General features: G+C 53.3%; 1 protein-coding gene across 4 annotated transcripts in view; it reads left to right on the top strand.

The window, feature by feature from the left end:
- Window positions 1-1,585: 1,585 nt before the first annotated feature.
- The window catches only part of LOC102454835 (Na(+)/citrate cotransporter-like), a 39,672-nt gene continuing 20,596 nt past the window's right edge, over window positions 1,586-20,661 (top strand). Inside the window, exons 1-5 of one of the 4 annotated variants that reach the window (XM_075904906.1) lie at window positions 1,586-1,926; window positions 5,239-5,404; window positions 10,541-10,669; window positions 17,006-17,142; window positions 19,565-19,755. In XM_075904906.1, the coding sequence (XP_075761021.1) occupies window positions 1,811-1,926; window positions 5,239-5,404; window positions 10,541-10,669; window positions 17,006-17,142; window positions 19,565-19,755 (739 nt within the window). In that variant the 5' untranslated portion in view covers window positions 1,586-1,810. Of the gene's footprint in view, window positions 1,927-4,304; window positions 4,437-5,238; window positions 5,405-10,540; window positions 10,670-17,005; window positions 17,143-19,564; window positions 19,756-20,661 lie in introns of those variants that run through there. The other 3 variants (XM_075904905.1, XM_075904903.1, XM_075904904.1) reach the window with 3 other exon arrangements.

The following is a 20,661-nucleotide window of genomic DNA, read 5'->3' as shown; positions in this document are numbered from 1 at the left end:
GCGGAATCTTTTTGGTTCCTTATATTACGCAGAGAAGCTGCTGCAGCCTGCTATTCATTTCCTGCGTAGGTATTCATCATGCTAAGAAGTACAACAGGGAAAAGCATCTCCTTTTGGGACTGTTCCTGGAGGCCAAAATGTGCCAGTAGTACTTAAATCATCTACACAGCCCTTATCCTGAGCTGTGCAAACCATTCCTGTGACTTCACTGGCCCGGCATCAGGGTTTGCAGGATCAGATCCCCAAGTCCTTGTTCCCTACAGCAACGCACCTTAGTTTGCTGTTAACACCTGTGAATGGAGCATGGAAAAATGCCACCAGGCCAGAATCCCCCATTCTCTCATGTCCATTTTATGCCCACTTTGCCCAGGTGTCAATTACTACCCAAGGTGCAAAGCAGTGGAGGATCATAGCCCTCCGTCTTGACTTGAGCCCAGCTCCCCTCAAAGTTAAACGGATCTGGCCCCAACACAGCAGTGTTTCAGCACATGCTGGAGTAGAGCTCATGCAAACAGGAAATATGTCTATTTAAGCACCATTATCACTTGCAGGAGGTAGCATGGTATCCTTAAGCAATGTGGAGATTTTTCTTATAACGGTGCTATAAAACACACACACAGAGGTGGGCTGGAGAGTCTGGCTTTATAACACAGGCTGGGATACACTGTTTATTAAAAACTGTCCAACTAGCAGCAACCACAAATATGATTATTGCTTGCATGGTTTCAACTGTAATGTTGGCAGAGCTTAGTGTAGCCTCCTTCTCCTTGGACAGGCCTGGGTAAAACCTCCTCCGAGGGTCAGATGTGTCCTGCCAAGCTGTCAGATCCAGCCTGTAGATTCCCAGCCTGTTGCCTGAATGTTGCTGAGGTTGTCTGAACAGCTGTGAGCCTCCCCCACCCCCTCCCGGCTGCAGGGGAGGGAGGGAAGGGTTTGTGTGTCGCTCACATGCCCAGAACAATCCCATTGGCCAGTTTGTGGCCTCTCATTGGCCTCCCCTCAGGCTCCTAATCTGCTCAAAAACCACATGGCCCCTGCAGCCAGGGGGGGGGGGGAGGGGGGCAGGCTGGGAGTCTGCTTGGAAAGGCTGCTGGCTGAGTCAAGCAAGTAATCTCCCAGCCAGAGCCTGTCCCCCACCCCACATAACCCAACCCCTCTGCCCCCGTATTCCCTCCCAGATCCTGCATCCCATTGCCTTTCCCCAGGTCACAACCCCCTCTTGCCCACGGTCACAACCCAAAACCCTGCACCCTAGTCCCCTAACCCAGGTCACACTTGCTTCCTTTAACCACACTCCCTCCCAGACCCCACACCTTCTCCTGCAGCCCAGTCCCTTACTGCAAGCTGCCTTCTGCACCCAGCCTTCACCCCAGACCCTGCACTTCCTCCATTAATACGATAGAGTGCGGCCCTTGGCCGCATTCCAAATTCTTGGAGTGGGCCCCCCCATCAGAAGTTATTCCCCACCCTGGGCTAGTGGCTGCATTTCCCAATGGGACCAAGTCCCACTGCCACAGGGGCTGTCAGGACAGGGCATGGGGGGATGGGTTTCTGTGTCAGAGCTGAGGCCTGCTGATTGGTTGGGGGGCGGGGGCTGGTTCAGGATCACCCCGGTCCCAGGTCTGCCATAGGCACAGGGAGGCTGGGGACTCGCTAAGTGCCCAGCACGATTCCCTGCCCCACACATTGCCATTGACACAGGGCAGGAACGGGGGGGAGGGGCTACTTTGAAGCATAACCCCCCACCCCCACCAAGGGATACCATGGGCACAGGAAGGTGCTGTATGGGGCCAGGAGGTAACTGGGAGCCATGCTGGAATTTAACACAAGTCCTGCCACCTCCCAATGGTCAGTGAATGTCCCTCAAGGCTATAGGAGGTTAGATAATGGGCAGTTGAAGAGCAGAGAGTGGCCCACTCTGAGCAGGTGAGAAGAGGAGCAGTGCGGCAGGGCTGTGAGTGTCCCACAGAGCTGGGGGGGAGGTAGACGAGGGGCAGTGTGGCAGGGCTGTGAGTGTCCCACAGAGCTGGGGGGGAGGTAGACGAGGGGCAGTGCGGCAGGGCTGTGAGTGTCCCACAGAGCTGGGGGGAGGTAGACGAGGGGCAGTGTGGCAGGGCTGTGAGTGTCCCACAGAGCTGGGGGGGAGGTAGACGAGGGGCAGTGCAGCTGGGCTGTGAGTGTCCCACAGAGCTGGGGGGGAGGTAGACGAGGGGCAGTGCGGCTGGGCTGTGAATGTCCCACAGAGCTGGGGGGGAGGTAGACGAGGGGCAGTGTGGCAGGGCTGTGAGTGTCCCACAGAGCTGGGGGGGAGGTAGACGAGGGGCAGTGCGGCTGGGCTGTGAGTGTCCCACAGAGCTGGGGGGAGGTAGACGGGGGGCAGTGCAGCTGGGCTGTGAGTGTCCCACAGAGCTGGGGGGGAGGTAGACGAGGGGCAGTGTGGCAGGGCTGTGAGTGTCCCACAGAGCTGGGGGGGAGGTAGACGAGGGGCAGTGTGACAGGGCTGTGAGTGTCCCACAGAGCTGGGGGGAGGTAGACGGGGGGCAGTGTGACAGGGCTGTGAGTGTCCCACAGAGCTGGGGGGAGGTAGACGGGGGGCAGTGCAGCTGGGCTGTGAGTGTCCCACAGAGCTGGGGGGGAGGTAGACGAGGGGCAGTGCGGCTGGGCTGTGAATGTCCCACAGAGCTGGGGGGGAGGTAGACGAGGGGCAGTGTGGCAGGGCTGTGAGTGTCCCACAGAGCTGGGGGGGAGATAGACGAGGGGCAGTGTGGCAGGGCTGTGAGTGTCCCACAGAGCTGGGGGGAGGTAGACGAGGGGCAGTGTGGCAGGGCTGTGAGTGTCCCACAGAGCTGGGGGGGAGGTAGACGAGGGGCAGTGTGACAGGGCTGTGAGTGTCCCACAGAGCTGGGGGGAGGTAGACGGGGGGCAGTGCAGCTGGGCTGTGAGTGTCCCACAGAGCTGGGGGGGAGGTAGACGAGGGGCAGTGTGGCAGGGCTGTGAGTGTCCCACAGAGCTGGGGGGAGGTAGACGAGGGGCAGTGTGGCAGGGCTGTGAGTGTCCCACAGAGCTGGGGGGGAGGTAGACGAGGGGCAGTGTGACAGGGCTGTGAGTGTCCCATAGAGCTGGGGGGAGGTAGACGGGGGGCAGTGCAGCTGGGCTGTGAGTGTCCCACAGAGCTGGGGGGGAGGTAGATGAGGGGCAGTGTGGCAGGGCTGTGAGTGTCCCACAGAGCTGGGGGGGAGGTAGACGAGGGGCAGTGTGGCAGGGCTGTGAGTGTCCCACAGAGCTGGGGGGAGGTAGACGAGGGGCAGTGTGGCAGGGCTGTGAGTGTCCCACAGAGCTGGGGGGGAGGTAGACGAGGGGCAGTGTGGCAGGGCTGTGAGTGTCCCACAGAGCTGGGGGGGAGGTAGACGAGGGGCAGTGCGGCAGGGCTGTGAGTGTCCCATAGAGCTGGGGGGAGGTAGACGGGGGGCAGTGCAGCTGGGCTGTGAGTGTCCCACAGAGCTGGGGGAGAGGTAGACGAGGGGCAGTGTGGCAGGGCTGTGAGTGTCCCACAGAGCTGGGGGGGAGGTAGACGAGGGGCAGTGTGGCAGGGCTGTGAGTGTCCCACAGAGCTGGGGGGGAGGTAGACGAGGGGCAGTGCGGCAGGGCTGTGAGTGTCCCACAGAGCTGGGGGGGAGGTAGACGAGGGGCAGTGTGGCAGGGCTGTGAGTGTCCCACAGAGCTGGGGGGAGGTAGACGAGGGGCAGTGCGGCAGGGCTGTGAGTGTCCCACAGAGCTGGGGGGGAGGTAGACGAGGGGCAGTGCGGCAGGGCTGTGAGTGTCCCACAGAGCTGGGGGGGAGGTAGACGAGGGGCAGTGCGGCAGGGCTGTGAGTGTCCCACAGAGCTGGGGGGAGGTAGACGAGGGGCAGTGCGGCAGGGCTGTGAGTGTCCCACAGAGCTGGGGGGGAGGTAGACGAGGGGCAGTGCGGCAGGGCTGTGAGTGTCCCACAGAGCTGGGGGGAGGTAGACGGGGGGCAGTGCGGCAGGGCTGTGAGTGTCCCACAGAGCTGGGGGGGAGGTAGACGAGGGGCAGTGCGGCTGGGCTGTGAGTGTCCCACAGAGCTGGGGGGAGGTAGACGAGGGGCAGTGCGGCAGGGCTGTGAGTGTCCCACAGAGCTGGGGGGAGGTAGACGAGGGGCAGTGCGGCAGGGCTGTGAGTGTCCCACAGAGCTGGGGGGGAGGTAGACGAGGGGCAGTGTGGCAGGGCTGTGAGTGTCCCACAGAGCTGGGGGGAGGTAGACGGGGGGCAGTGCGGCTGGGCTGTGAATGTCCCACAGCGCTGGGGGGGAGGTAGACGGGGGGCAGTGCGGCTGGGCTGTGAATGTTCCACAAGGCTGGAGGAGGTCGGACAATTGGCAGTTGGAGGAGCAGAGGGTGGCCCACAGGGCTGGGCAGGTGAGATGAGGGGCGGTGGGGGAGAGGTGCCTGTGAGTGGCCCACAAGGTTGGGGGGGTTAGATGAGGGGAGTGTGGGCGAGGCTGTGAGTGACTCACAGGGTTCGGGTTGGTATCCTGGTGGCAGCGGGGGGGGGGGGCTGCGAGTGGGTCAGGTGGGGGGGCGGGAGTTAGATGAGGGGCAGGAAGGGTTGTGAATGGCCCAGGGATGGGGAGTTAGGCCATGTGACAGTGTGTGTGTGTGGGGGGGGGGGGGAGCAGGGGCTGTGAATATGCCACAGGGCTGGGGGAGGGGTAAATGAGGGGTGAGTGGCCCAGGGCTGGAGGTTAGAGGGGGAGGGGAGGGCTGCGAGTGGCATAGGACTGGGGGACAGTTAGAGGGCAGCTGTGAGTGGCCCAGGGATGGGTGGGGCGGCTATACGAGGTGCTGTGAGTGGCCCCAGTGACAGAGGTAGATGAGGGGTGTGGGGAGAAAGTGGCCCCAGCGTGGAGGGGTTAGAGGTACCGCCGGGGGAAGACTGTGAGTGGCCTAGGGCTGGGGGGGGGGACTTGAGAAATAGTAGGGGGATTAGAGGAGGGGCGGGAGGGCTGTGAGCAGCCCAAGGGGGGTAAGATAAGAGGGGGGAGACTGTGAGGGGCTGTATGTGGCCAGGGCGGGGGGCAGGTAAGAGGATGGGTGGAGGGGCTGTAGAGGAACAGGGAGATAGGAGGAGGGGGCTGTGCCCAGAGGGGACGCTGTGCCCGACATGGCACAGTGGCAGAGCAGGACAAGCCGGAGTATTTAAAGCATCCTCTACTACCAGGTCCTGCTCGCTTGCTGCCACAGCCACGCCGAGCGCGGATCCCCTCGCTGCGCCTCAGGCCATGGCCCCGCCGTACCTGAGATTCCTGCTGCGGATCCAGTCCTGCGTCATTCTCTTCGGCACACCACTGCTGATGCTGCCACTGCTCCTGTTCATCCCCACCCGGGTAAGCGCCTCTGGGGGCTCCTCTCTCTGGGAGGAGTTGGGGGAGCTCCTCTGCCCTGGGAACCCTGGATATCTAGGCACTGGAGGGGTCGCACCTGTCTCAGGACTGGCCAGCAGGGTGTGTGGGGGCGGGGGCGAGGGGACTGTGGGTTAATACTGAGGTCACTTTTGTCTGCTAGCAAAGTCCCTCTTACTCTGGTTTTCCTGCAGGAGGCCCCTCCCCCCAACTCTTGTTAATTGCACGAGCAGTACCAGGGGATGCTGGTGTCTGTGCTGAACTCCTGCCCACGGCTGCTTGTTCCCCCCTGCAGCCAGCCAGCGCTGGGGGCTCTCCAGGGGTCATGGTGAGGCTTGGTCCTTGCCCCTGTCCCAGAAGCAACATGGGGCTGTCAGAGGCTTGGGGGATACATTTCTCAGCGCCCAGCATCCATCGAGGAGAATAACGGGGAACCCCTTGCACCTCCAACAAGTCCTTCTGGGTAGCTGGCCACACTAGGGTTTGCCAGCTCCAAAACCCTGGTCAATGTAGCCTTTCACTCCCTAAACCAGGAAGGGCAATGCATGGACTTCTGCGGAGAAGTCTGCAGAGGGGAGTTGTTTCAACCAGTTCAAATGCGGTGTTGATGGTTTTTAACCCTTTACTACCTGAACTGGAGCGCCTCTTTGGATGACCAGTATTAGTAAATTTCAAGTTTTAAGGACTGGATAGGCATCACTTGCAGGATAACCCTTAAAAATGCATGAATATCCCAGGCTATACCACTAGATAGTAAATCTCACAGTAGGAGCCTCTCAAATAGAATGAATGCAGATACTAACTGGTCATAAGAAATCCCTCAGTACTAGGATCTGCATCACCCACAGACTCAAACATGCCATTTTTAACCTTATGAGTGTTACAGCTTAGATACCAAGTTTGTTGGTCCACGAAGACATTGTTTCAAGTTTCAGCCTATGTTCATAGGTTTTTGTCAGAAGCATCCTCCTCTCCTGATTTTACCACTGACCTGTTGTGTTGCTGCCTCCATGCCTCAGTTTTCCCATCTGTAAAACTGGCATAACATGGGTGTGGTATGACATTTGATATTTGTGAAGAGCTTTGAGATCTTCTCATGCCAACCTCCATAGATGTGCACCATGATTATTAATCTTGGAGAAGGTGAGGTGAAAAGTGAAACATTGTGTCCGATGATTTAGGACAACTGCACATCAATTGTCCACTGTTGTATTTTGAGTTCATTGGAACTATGCCAGTTAAAACCTCAAGGATCAGGCCTTTTATCTTTTCTGTCTCTTTGTTAAAATCTGCCACACATGTTTGCACCAAATATTATGGTCTGGCATAGTTTGTAGGACCTTCTCTAATAATAATGTTACAACTAGTCATTTTTGATTGACCTACAATGCTTGGTATATTTTAAACTTCAGAAAAACCTCAGGCATATTTGTCAACAATAAATGCCATCCCTTCTGATTTACCTGCCTTTGTTTCAGCCCTGCCTTTTGGTCAGCCTGAGGGTACGTCTACACTTGCTCCCTATCTCAAGATAGGGATGCAAATGTAGGCGACCGAAATTGCTAATGAAGTGGAGATTTAAATACCCCACGCTTCATTAGCATAATCTCACCTGTGCACTATTCCGATCGCCAGCTGATTCGAACCAGGAAGTGCGCTCCGGGCTGCATTAGTTCGAATCAAACCCTTTGGTTTAAACTAACATTACTCTTCTGGGCTGGATCTGGTGGCTTGGCAGGCCACATCTGGCCCGTGGAAGGTATTTTGCCGGAGCTACATGGCAAATATTGTAGGATCGATGCCAAAGCTTGCGATAGGGCTGTGATGTACAAGAGTAGCGATGTGTGATTTAATAAGAGTCTAGTGAGGTGTTTTGTACTTTTTGAGCATGAGGCATAAACATTGTGTCATTTTTCCAGGAGATTGCAGGATTGCTTAACAGGAATTTCCATCAATGATCATTTTCACAACTGCTCTTCAAGAGGCCAGAATGTTATGTTTTCTGCCCCCTGTTCAAAGAAGCAAAATCAACATTGTACAGTTGTTAGTGTTAATCATAACTATATTTTCGTAACCTTAGTGCTTGTTTTTCAGTTTTCTAAGCAGGGCTGTGCTTGAATTGACTGCGTCTATAAGAGTTAATTTATAAGCATTGTTGTCTTTTTGAACTTTAAGTAAATTATTGACTTCGTGTTCTAAATAACCTGTGTTTGTTCTCTATTGTGAGATTTGTTCAAGAGTAGTATTCTCCTTTAGCCTCTCAACGCTGTTTCTATTTTTCACAGCGGCCAAATGCAATCACATTATGTAAATTCTGACACTTCGCTATTGCTGCAAGACCTCAGACCACGTTATAAAGACATAGACATTTTAATAGTAATAGAGAGGTAGCCGTGTTAGTCTGATCTTGCTAAAACAAAAGGAAAAACTATGTAGCACTTTAAAGACTAACAAGATGGTTTAATAGGTGATGAGCTGATGCGCTTTCGTTGGCCAGACCCACTTCCTCAGATCATATTCTGGAAGAGAATTGGCATGACCATATATACCAAAGGAATACAATGAAAAAAGTGAACACATTAGTAAACTGACAAATCAGATTTAGTACAGATGGTGGGGTGGGGGGAGGGAATATCTACTTGAGTCAATGAATGGCTAATCAGGGGTGATAAGTGGGAAGCTATCTTTGTAATAGTTAAGGTAATTAGCATCTTTGTTAAGGTCCATTCGTAAAGTGTCAAATTTAAGCATGAAAGAAAGTTCTGAAGTTTCCCTCTGTAATCTGGTGTTAAAGTCTCTTTGAAGTAAGATGCATGGAGTTAGGTCGTTAAGACTATGTCCAGGTAGGCTGAAATTAAAAGCAACTGGTTTTTCCTTGCGAAGATGTCTGATCTGTGGGCATTAATTCTTTAGCAAAGTGTCTGAGAAGTCTGTCCAATATACACAGCAAAAGGACACTGTTGGCATAAATTATGGCATAAATTATATTTCTGGATAAAGAGGAATATGTGTTCTTGATCATATAACTGACATGGTGAGGTCCAGTGATGGTGTCACCAGAGTAAATATGTGGACAAAGTTCAAAGTTGGCAACGGGGTTTGTTGCAAGGGAAAGTTCCAGTGTTGGTATTAATGTGGTATGTCCTGTGGTTGTTGGTAAGAATCTTCTTGAGGTTAGGTGATTGTCGATAGGAGACTATGGGTCTGTCCCTGAGAGCCTCTCGGAGTATAGTATTTTGTTCCAGTATAGCCGTGGTCCCCAGTGCGGTGCCTGCTTAGTCTGCATTAGGCACACCCTAATGCAGGGGTGGACTGGCCCGGCGGGACAGAGCCACTGGGCTCCACACCTCTGCACTGGAGCCGGTAGGGGTGCTGCTGGCACTTACGGCCCCGCCAGAAGACCCCACGGGGCTGAGGGACTCCGACGAGGAGGCCAGAAAGCTGACCCCTGCCAGGGAAGGTACTGAGCCGGGGGAAGGAAAAGCAGGCATGGCAGCGAGAGGCGCGAGCATGCGCCGTCAACCCGGGTGGAGCCAGGGCTGCACCGGGGGTGAAGTCATGTGTGGCGCAGCAGAGGGGGTGGTGCCACGTTGGTGTGGCGTTGCAGCACCATTTTTTAAAACAGCCAGATTTGAAGTGGGGAAGGAGGAGGAAAGAGATGTGCCGAGTGGGGCATGGGGGATCAGAGCCTGGCTAGAGGCGGGACGGTGGTGAGCGCACCTGGTGGGGTGGTCGTGTTGTGATGGGCCGGTGCTCTGAACGGCAAGCGGCCCAGGTCCAGGTCCGGCACGTGGTCTGGAGCCCGGGCTGCAGGGACTTCTGGGGCCCGATCGCAGCAGACTCCAGCCCTGCAAACTGGAAGGCAGAAGGGAAGGGAGGGGAAGAATAGGGGGAAAGGGTGGGAGAGGAAGGGGCTTGTGCTGATGGGAGGGGAGTAGGTCAGGAGAAGAAAGGGGAAGGCACCAAGGGACAGGGTGGAGGAGATTCAAATGCCGAGGGTGGAGGGGGTGAGCAAGTGGAGACAATGAGAAAAAGGGCAGGAGGGGAGGTGTCAGTGGGAGGGGGGACAGGGTGATGCTGGGAGAGGAGAGGTGTACAGATAGTTCGGAATAGGAAGCCTAATCCGAACTACCTAGTCCGTGCCGCGTGTAGCCGCGGGCACGGAGTTCGGACTAGCCGGCATTTAAAAATGGCGGCGCCCGGCAACATGCAAATGAAGCCCGGGAAATTCAAATCCCGGGCTTCATTTGCAAGTTCGTATGACTACATTAACCACCCTAGTTCGAACTAGGGTGGTAGTGTAGACATACCCTAATATAGTGCCCCTCCTCAGAAGAAAGATGACACCAAGATTTTCAAGTGTTTGCAAGTGATTTGGGGTACCTCAGTTGTCAAGAGTTTGAGACACCTTAAAGATACTTGATGTTCAGAAAGCCATTATCTGTCCTGTGAAAAGCAGTGTCTTCAGATGAGAACCTACAAGTGGAGCCATCCAAAATCATGAATTGCTTCTAAACAGCTTGGCTACTAGGCATGGAATCTCCTGCTTGAATCAAATGCCAATTGGCATGTGAACATTTAGGTTAGCCATTTCTCTGGGAATTCTGGTTTTCCCGCATGCTACACTTTAGCCTGCAGCCTTTGTGCATTTACAATGCCCCTAGATTTGCCTATGCATTGTTTTCCAGGCGAGGCTTTAAGCTGTGACAGGAATGTTCACTTAGGCTAGTTTCTGAGTAACTGGTTGAGCTGTAAAGATCAAATGTCTCTTTCAGGATTTGGCTTCTTGTAGAGATGGGCTGGATCCAGTTAAGTCCAATGGAGAGTTGCAGGTATTTAATACCACTGAAGTCTGTGGCAAAAATTGACTGACTTCAATGTGGCCAGGATGCCATCTCTGAAGAGTATATTTTTGCCTTTAAAATTTATCAGATTGCACCAGCTGTGTATCAAAGAATAGTTTCTTGGAGAATAAAATAACTCTCTGGTAGAAGTGTTGTTCCTTCCCTTCCCCTAAGGAACTAGAGAACTGCCATTTATATATCCTGGGATATAGAGGGAGACCCAGTGCATTCATCCATACGCTCGATTCCCTGTGCTTAAACCTTTGTTGTATTCCAGGAGGCCAAGTGTGCCTATGTTATCATCCTCATGGCCGTTTACTGGTGCACAGAAGTCATCCCTTTGGCTGTCACATCTCTCCTGCCTGCTATATTGTTTCCTATGTTTGGAATTTTGGAGTCTAAAAAGGTAAGAACTGATTCTAGGTCAGCTTGGATTTAAGCATAAACGTCAGAGGCCCAGATTAGACAAGCATACTCCAATGCACTGGTGTGTCTGTGCCTATCACATGTGATGTGTGGATTTTCATCGTGACAGTAACACTGAATAGAATCCCCTGGGTGCTTTACACTGCTGACCCTAAGTTCTGGTGCAGCTAAGGATCTGGTTGGGTTTCATCTCTGCCCTGGTTTTACCAACAAGATTTGAACTGGAGTGAGACTTTAAGGGTCAAATCCTGGCAGCAAGTTTGTAAAATGACATTCTAGCTGTTGTATGCTGTGCTGCTGTGTCGGTCCCAGGATATTAGAGAAACAAGGTGGATGAGGTAATCTCTTTTATTGGACAACTTCTGTGTGACTTGAAAGCTTGTCTTGTTCACTAACAGAAGTTGGTCCAATAAAAGAGATTGCCTCACGCTCCTTATTATTCTACCTATCAACATTTCCCCATCAATATATACTGGATGTAGGATTCTTGTTCAGTTTCTAGTCTTCATGGTCATGCAGTGTTGCTGAGTGCTGTTAAATGGCCACTGTGCTGGACCCTAGAGGTGGTTGCACCATGTGGTGAGTGAATGGATTCCTCTGTCTGTAGTTTGTAAAAGTGCTTTGGGATCTGCTGAGATGAAATGTACCACATACATCTGATGGCTTTCTGCAAATCTCTCTCTATTGTGACAGGGTTAGAACAGAAGGCTATAAAAAGTAGTCCTATTGGATTCTGGGAGGTGACTAAGGGACCTGCTCCCAGCCTATGGGGAGTGATATCTAAAGGCTATCAGGACCCACAGAGCCCAGAACGCCAATGATTACTGAGGACAAATAAGGGAAAACAGGGAGGGAAGAATATCACCTTCCCAAACTTCTTAAAAGCTGCCACCACGGCTGCGGACCCCACTACAAGTGCCAACGCCTTCACATAGGTCTCCACATGGGGCAAGGCTGATACCAGGGCAATGGACTCCATGCCTCCTGGTCAGGGTGGGAAAGGGGCTGCAGCCGTCAGAGACAGAATTCCGGGAGGTGGCCTGAGTGGATTATGAGGCAGCAGGTGGGGGCATGGTGGCTACCTGGGCATACACTCTGAGGGATGGGACACTGTCGCCCCTGGAGCTGGTGGAGGGAAAAGGGGAGTGGAAAAGAGGGGAAACCTCGGCCAGCACCAGGGCCGTAGCAGGGGGTGAGCCACCTCTGCAGGGGTATGTCTACACTACAATGTTAGTTCGAACTACTGGACGTTAGTTCAAACTAACATTCATAGCCACTACACTAGCGCTCCGCTAGTTCGAATTTAAATCGAACTAGCGGACGCTTAGTTCGAACTAGGAAAACCTCATTGTACAAGGACTAAGCCTAGTTCGAACTTACTAGTTCGAATTAAGGGCTGTGTAGACCCTTAATTCGAACTAGTGGGAGGCTAGCCCTCCCCAGGTTTCCCTGGTGGCCACTCTGGCCAACACCAGGGAAACTCTATTGCCCCCCTCCCGGCCCCGAAGCCCTTAAAGGGGCACGGGCTGGCTACGGTGCCCGTGCCAGGTGCAAGCCTGCTAGCACCCAGCCAGCAGACCCTGCACCTGGAACGGCACAGAGCCACCCACCCGATGTCCCCCAGCCCACCCCCTCTTCCCGGGACCAGGCTGGCGGCTCCCGGGAGCTTGCCTGGGACCGCAAGAGGCGGGCACCTTCCTGGGCTAGTGCAGACATCGTGGACCTCGTCCATGATCTCTGCACTAGGCACAGGAAAGTGGCTGTCTAGGACAGGAGAGCTGCCAGCCTGGCCACCCAGGAGCAGGTGTGTATGAAAATCAAGGGGGTCCAGTGAGACCCCCGACCCTGAGCCCTGAGCTTACAATGGCCGTCCTGGGTCAGACCAAAGGTCCATCTAGCCCACTAGCCTGTCTACCGACAGCGGCCAACCCTAGGGACCCTGGAGGGGATGGACCGAAGACAGTGACCAAGGCATTTGTCTCGTGCCATCCCTCTCCAGCCTTCCACAAACTTTGGGCAGGGACACCACTCCTACCCCCTGGCTAAGACTACTCCATGGACCCAGCCTCCATGACTTGATCTCACTTCCCTTTAAACTCTGTTCTAGTTGTAGCCTTCACAGGCTTCTGCAGCAAGGAGTTCCACAGTTTAACTATTTGCTTTGTGAAGAAGAACAACTTTCTCTTACTAGTTTGAAGCCTGCTACCCATTCCTTTCCTTTGGTGTCCTCTAGTCCTTCTTTATGGGAACTCATGAAGAACTTTTCTGAATGCACCCTCTCCACGCAACCCATGCTTTTAGAGACCTCTATCCTGTCCGCCCTCCGTCTCCTCTTTTCTAAGCTGAACAGTCCCAGTCTCTGTAGCCTCTCTTCATTTGGGACCTGTTCCCAACCCCTGATCATTTTAGTTGCCCTCCCCTCTCCCGGCCTCTCTCTTCCCCTCTCCCACCTCCTTTTCCCAGTCTCCCCCAGTTTTGTTCAATAAAGACAGAGTCAATGTTGGAAGAAACGTTATCTTTATTTTGTACATCAATAAGAAGGGGGGCTAGGGAAGGGTAAGTGGAAGGAGGTGAGGGAGGAATGGGGTACGAGCCCCCGATGGGGAGGACTGGGCTGGCTCTGCAGACTTCTGGGGGTGGAAGCTCTCCTGCAGCCCCCCAATTGCCCTCTCTCCCCAGATGGCAGCCTGCGGCAAGTGCAACCAGGCTGATGGCCGAGTGCTGTGATGTGCCCAGTGTGGGCACTCCAGGCACTCCAAGCCAGGACTGGTTTTCAAGCGGGGCACCCCTGAGAACTGTCTGTCCGGGGGGGGGGGGGGGTCGGGTCCCTTTAAGCGCAGCCCTCGGCTAGCCTGAGACAGCATCTCCACGCTCTAAGTCCTCCTCTGATGCCCTGCCAGCACTGTTTCTGGCCATCCTTAAGCCCTGTTCAGGGTCCACTTAATGTGGACATGCTAGTTCGAATTAGCAAAACGCTAATTCGAACTAGTTTTTAGTTCTAGACGCGTTAGTTCGAATTAGCTTAGTTCGAATTAACTAATTCGAACTAAGTTAGTTCGAACTAACTCTGTAGTGTAGACATACACTAAGGTTTAGCCCTCCAGGCAGGGCTCTTGTCCCTCTTGATCCCCTGGCCTTTCCTGCCCTTTAGGGGGGCCTTCTTAATGGTGACAGTGGTGGCAGGAGATACTGCAGCAGCAGCGGTGTGGGTCCTGGAATCCCCATCCATGCCCACCACCTCCACTGTATGAGCAGGTAAACTGGCAGCCTCAGAGGGGGCAGCATTTGCAGAGGTAGATGTGAGGCCGGGAGGGGAAGGGGCAGCAGTGGCATCACACGACAGTCCCTCCATTGTGTCCAGGGGCAGGGAGGGAACGACAGGAACAAACAAGTGGGAGAGGACAATAGTGCCAGGGGAGGGAGCGAGGGGAAGAGGAAGGTTCATTACTCCCTGCTGCGAGGCTGGAAGTGGGGTGGGAGGGCAGCGATACAGGAAGGAGAAACGGGGATAAAGGAACAAGAGGTACGACTCCTAGCACAGGATGGCAAGACCGGCTCCTCTGGCTGCACTGGAGAGATGAGGGGGGAGATTATATTAACAACATTATGGGGGAAGTGAAACTCTGTGCGGGGAGGGTAACTAAGAAAAGAAGGGAGGTCAGGCACTAAACAGAAGAAAATGGGAGCAGGGACACACAGGAAAAACGAGGGAGGCAGTGGAGAGGGAGGGCAGGCAGCAAGAGAGGGCCTGCTATGGAAAAGGGGGGAGAGCACAGTGGGACACTGCTGGTGGGGGGAGAGGACAAGTGTGCCCATGGGCACCTGAGTGGCAACCCCACAGCAACTGCTGCAGGGCCCAGCAAAGCAAAAGGAGAGGGGGGTGAGCAAGCAGTGGGGCCAAGAATGGGGAAAAGGCCCCTGCAACAACTGAGGCTAGAGAGGGAACAGCAGTGGTGGCGGCAGGAGTAGCAGAAATGCAGGGGGTGGAACCAGAGGGCGGTGATCCACCTCCCACCCCCAGTGCCCCACAAGAGCTGCACCATCCAGCCTAGTTCAGTTAGGACACCTGGGGGTAATTAAGAAAACCAGTTCAGACTGGCTATAGAAAGAAGCTTACCTGCAGTTGTAGGAGAGCACCGCTGGGAGTAGGAGGAAAGGAGACAACAACTAGAAGGAAGAACCAGAGAGAAGGAAGGTGCTGGGGAAGGTGTGGGGAAATAGCCCAGGGGTCTTGGAGCTGTTTATAGCAGGTGTTGGGGATTGACACGAGCAGCTACTATCACGGGGCCCTGGGCTGGACCCCAGAGTAGAGGGTGGGCCTGGGTTCCCCCTAACACCCACCTCCCCATTTCCACTCAGGGAAAAGGACTGTGGAGTTTATTGTCCGATTTACTATACACGAGTCAATGATGAAAAGAGCTCAATTGAAACGGTGGGCTGCTGTGAGCCTCTGAGGCTAGCAAATCCACCAGGAAGCGCAGGACCTGCTGAGTTTTCCTAGGAGCTTTGTCACACTATATATAAAAAAATGTTTCCTGTGGGACAAGAGAATGACATCATCACGTCATCTGCCTCCGCATTCTGCCACCTGCCTCCGCCTCTGTCCTCAGCTGCTTGCTGTGACTAGCCTCAGCACCGCCCCTCCAGCCCAGGCTGCTTCATCTCTGGCTCTTGTGTCACACCCCGGGGGGGCTGCGCAGCCAGGGAGGAGCTGCTGCTGCGGCTGGGTCCCCTCTGCCATCCAAGCCAGACTATGCCCTGAGCTGCCCCACGTTCCTAATTCACTTTTTTCACACCAGTCATGATTGTATAGACCTCTATCATATCCCCCAGTCCGTCTCCTCTTTTCTAAGCTGAAAAGTCCAAGTCTTTTTAGTCTCTCTTCATATGGGACTCGTTCCAAACCCCTCATCATTTCTGCTGCCCTTTTCTGAGCCTTTTCCAATGTCAATATATCTTTTTTGAGATGAGGTGACCACATCTGTACGCAGTATTCAAGATGTGAGTGTATCGTGGTTTATATAGAGGCAATAAAATATTCTTATTCTTTGTCCCTTTTTTAATGATTCCTAACATTTTTTTTTGATGGCCGCTATACACTGAGTGGATGTTTTCAGAGAACTATCCACAATGACTCCAAGATCTCTCTCTTGAGTAGTTGTAGCTAAATTAGTCCCCATCATATCGGATGTATAGCTGGGATTACTTTACATTTATCAACATTAAATTTCATTTGCCATTTGGTTGCCTCACTTAGTTTGGTGAGATCTTTTTGAAGCTCTTCATGATCTGCTTTGGTCTTAACTATCTTGAGCAGTTGGTATCATCTGCAAATTTGGCAACCTCGCTGTTTACCTCTTTCTCGAGATCATTTATAAATAAGTTGAATAGGATTAGTCCTAGGACAGACTCTTGGGGGACCCCACTAGTTACATCTCTCCACTCTGAAAACTTACCATTTATTCTTACTCTTTGTTTCCTGTCTTTTAACCAGTTATTAAACCTCAAGAGCCCCTTCCCTCTCATCCCATGACAACTTACTTTACTTAAGATCCTTTGGTGAGGGACCTTGTCAAAGGCTTTCTGGAAGTCTAAGTACACTATATCCACTGGATCCCCCTTGTCCACATATTTGTTGACCCCATCAAAGAACTCATGTTGTTTACAGTAGACTTCCGATAATCCGGCACCTTTGGGACCTAGGTGATGCTGGATTATCGGATATACCCGAGTATCAGGAGGTACTGCCTACTCCCAAACCAATCCCCCACCCCCAACCTTATGCTCGGGTCCCGGAGCCACTGGTACAGACACATGTCTCTCTCCAGGCACCGGGACCGGCTTTTCAATCAGCTGGCCAGGACGCCATGAGTAAACCCAATCCCCCTCCCCTTCCCCAGAGCCAAACATTTCTTCTCTCTGCTGTAACCCACATGAGAGCGGCTGACCTGAATGTTCCGAGTTCCAAACTGGTTCCGTCAGGAGCGCTTGCCATTTTGATGCTGGACTATCGGGAGTGCTAGACAATTGGGTGCCGGACTATTGGAGTTTAATTGTAGTAAGGAATGATTTCCCTTTACAGAAACCATGTTGACTCTCCCCCCACAAATTATGCTAATCTATGTGTCTGACAATTTTATTCTTTACTATAGTTTTAACTAATTTGCTCTGTACTGATGTTAGACTGGTCAATAATTATCAAGATCACTTCTAGAGTCCCTTTTAAATATTGGCATCATGCTAGCTACCTTCCAGTCATTAGGGACAGAAGCTGATTTAAAGGATAGGTTACAAACCACAGTTCCTCTCATTGCAGGTGTGTATGCAGTACTTGAAGGACACCAACATGCTGTTTGTTGGGGGGCTGATTGTGGCAATAGCCGTGGAACACAGGAATTTGCACAGACGCATTGCACTGAGGGTCCTGCTGATTGTCGGAGTGAAGCCCCCACGGTGAGTGGCCCTGTTAAACCTGCCATCCTATCAATCTGTGATCAGGAACAGCCAAGCTTAGCAGAAGCTTCTTCAGATGCCAGGAGAAATGGGGAAGAGCAGGAGACCTGAGCTGCACAGCACACAGCCTACAAAAGCCTCCATAGTTTTGCTTGCTCTACAAAGGGCTTCCAGAGGTTGTGTACACCCGCAGAAATGGGGCAGTGTTTGGAAGGCCAGAAAGGCTGCAAGGGAAGATGCTCATCCTTCAGCTATTTGAAGTCAGCGGGAGTCTTTCTGTAGAATTATGGGGAGCTGGATTCTGTTTTGTTCTAATCTAATTACAGGGGAGTGTGTGGGGGCCCCAGCTCCATGCTCTTGGAAGGGATGGGGCCTCGGGTGGAAGGGGTGGGGCTGGGACGGTCCAGGTGTTTTCCCACCTGACCTGCCCCGGGCCCTAACACGGGTAGTCAAGTTCCAGTGTGTGCAGGTGATGTAGGGCTCTAGAACAGACCTTGTAAGTGTGAGGCTGAATGCCCTGAGTTCTGGCTCAAATCCTTCCTACCTCCCACCTGCATGGTTCTTAAGTCCCTCAGAATTGTTGTGTGGGGAGGCAGGCAATGGACACATCACCTAAGGGGACCGTGCCCAAGCTGTAGGCTGGGGAGCTTCCTACCAGGGCACCACCTTCTTTACCCGCACAGAGACTGGATGACAAGGGCAAAGGCCCCAGAGGGGGCAAGGAGATGCCCAGTGGGACCAGAGCTATCTGGACTGCACGGTGCGGGGTAACATCTGTTGCTCAAGCCATGGGCAGCAATAGTGGCCATAAAGTGGCTGTGGCAGTGCGGTGGGGAGGGGTTTACTCCCCTGCTCCCTGCAGAGACCATCTCTGCAAATCCCCTGTGCTCGGGCCCCAGGAACCAGTGTACCTGTGATGCTGAGAGCCCTGATGCCTTTTTCATGGATGCCAAAAGCCTGCGTCCTGTTCCAGTTGTTAGCAAAGAGAAGACAGAAATGGTGCCCGTTCTGTGGTTATTAATTCCAGTGCTGATGTTAATAAGTGGGAGGCCAACACCACAGCTGTTTCCAGGCCCATCAAAATGGGAGAGCAAAGGGGACAGTTGCCCCCATAACTGGTGATTCAAAGGGGCCCACACCTCCTGGCCACTGCTACTGCTTCTGTTACTCGGGCAGTGGCCAGAGCCCAGAGTCCTATGAATCAGACTGGAGTGCCGTGCTCCATGTGGCTCTGAAGGCTGGGGAGGGCCTGCCAGGATTTGTGTGGTGCAGACATCTGGCTGCCCTGCCTCAGCTTCCTCTGCCTGAATTCCCGCCTCCTCTGTCTGAGGGCCCATCCCCCATGGGAGCATGAAGCTGCCCCACCCCCCTTCTTCAGGGGCCTGCACACATGGTTCCGTATTAACCAGGATTCACAGCCCGCGTCAGGTTCACAATATCAGAGAGCGCAATTTTCCAGCTCTCCAGCAGCAGTCAGAGGAGAGGAAGGCAACCTCACTTGTGGTTTGCTGTTATAAAGTGGATTTTGTATGCTGGCTAAATGATAGGTGCTTACAACTAGGGCAGTGGTCACCAACCAGTAGATCAGGATCAGTAGATCAGTAGATCAGTTGATCTTGGAGCCTTTGACATGTGATCCTGAGAGGTTTGTCTGGGAAGCTATCAAGTGCTGGCACTTCATCTACCCCTCTCAGCACTGCTGTGCTGTCCCTGCCCTCACCTCTGGGAGCCTCCTGCTTGCTGTGCAGAGCATGGGAAGAAGAGGAAGGGGGGTGCTAATGTCAGGGTGCCACTCCCTCCACTCGGTACTTCATCTCCACAGAGAAGAGGTGAACAGGGTTGGAGAGAGTTTGCTGGTGGCTTTTGGGAGTGGTGCAGGGCCAGAGTAGGGGTGAGTCTGCCTTAACCCTCTGCTCCACCACCCAGAAGTCACCTGTGGTAAGCAGTGCCGGGCTGCAGCCCACATTCTGAACCCCTAGTGCACCCCAAATCCCTGCCCACAGCCTGATAAAAGTGAGTGAGGATGGGGGAGGGAGGATGGAGTGAGCAGGGGCAGGGCCTTGGAGAAGGGGCAGGAAGGAGGCAGGACAAGCGTGTTTGGGTTTGAGGTAGATCCTGGATTGCAGCTTAATTCAAAAAGTGATCTCCTGCTTAAAAAGGCTGGAGACCGCTGAACTAGGGCTTACATGACAGAGAAGTGACTCACAAGGAGACGCATGAGGCTAACTGTACTGGTCTGACTCAAATGAGAGCAATGCGCCCACTAAAAACTGAACAAGGGTTTCCTTTCCTGGAGCAGGCCGTGCATCCAGGGTGGGGCCGGCTGTACTGGGTAGCCTGGAATAAGGTTTCGCTGGCTGGAAATTCCAGCAGGAGTTTCACAGTTATTTTTCCTTCCTGCTGTCTGCTTCTCTCCATGCAGCCTGATGCTGGGCTTTATGGGCGTCACCGCCTTCTTGTCTATGTGGATAAGCAACACGGCCACGACCGCCATGATGGTCCCTATCGTCCAGGCTGTCTTGGATCAGATGAACAGCACAGAGCAGAACCTGGTGATTATGGACCCACAGATGGGGCAAGTGAATTCAGCGCCTGAGCTAGAGGAGAGGCAGGGTAAGGGGCCATCCAACAGGCCCAGAGTCTGTTTCCATTGTTGTAGCAAACCGTGATCTGAACCAGAGCCCAGCCCACTGACTTCAGTGAAAAGACGTGTACTGACATTATTGGGCTTTGGCACAGGCCCTGAGAACAGGAGTGCTATTACCCAGAAAGGAATCCAGGAAATATAGTAAACTCAGATTTTCAAAAATGGCCACATGTTCTGGGTGCCTGCTAGCTGTGGGTGCTCTGGTCTTAATTTTCAACTGTGCCAGACATGCACAGCTGCCCTTGAGCTTGGTGGTCAGAGCCGTTGAAACCGATCGGTAACATTTTCAAAAGCACCCAACTGTCTTAAGGAACCTGGTGTCAATGAGATTTTGACTCCTAAAGAACTGAGGCATGACTGAACATTTCCCCGCTCTCTTTTTGTTTTGTCCTTGCTGTTCAAGCAAGCTGGGGGCAGGCCGTGGGGAAGCGATGAAATACTGAAAAACTGATTGAATATAGACTGAGAAGGAGCTGCAGGGTCTCAGTGAAGCTGAGAGCTGGGACGTGTCCTCCCATGAAATGTACTCGCCCTCGTGGGGATTCTTTGCCTCTCCACGTTCGACAGTCTCTTTCTATGTACTTTGGGATTTTCGGAGACTCTTATCCTGCGATGAGCAGGATTTTTTCTGCATCCTTATTGAGTTCTAGTGTCTTGGCAGCCAGCCTGGCGGAGGCTGGGAACTCCGGGCCCCTTTGAAATGATGCAGGAATGTAGCGCCACTATTCTGAGGGTGGACGGGGAAGGCCTAGGGACATGCTGTGGGTGGTGCTAAGGGCTGAATGTCCTTCGCCACACCCCTTCCACCCAAGATGCTGCTTCCCCTGGGAGCCTGGAGCCAGGCCCACCCACACCTTGCCCCTAGGCTTGGT

This window comes from Pelodiscus sinensis, chromosome 21 (genome assembly GCF_049634645.1).
Source record: "Pelodiscus sinensis isolate JC-2024 chromosome 21, ASM4963464v1, whole genome shotgun sequence".
Classification (NCBI taxonomy): Eukaryota; Metazoa; Chordata; order Testudines; family Trionychidae; genus Pelodiscus; species Pelodiscus sinensis.
This window is presented reverse-complemented; position numbering and strand designations above follow the sequence as displayed.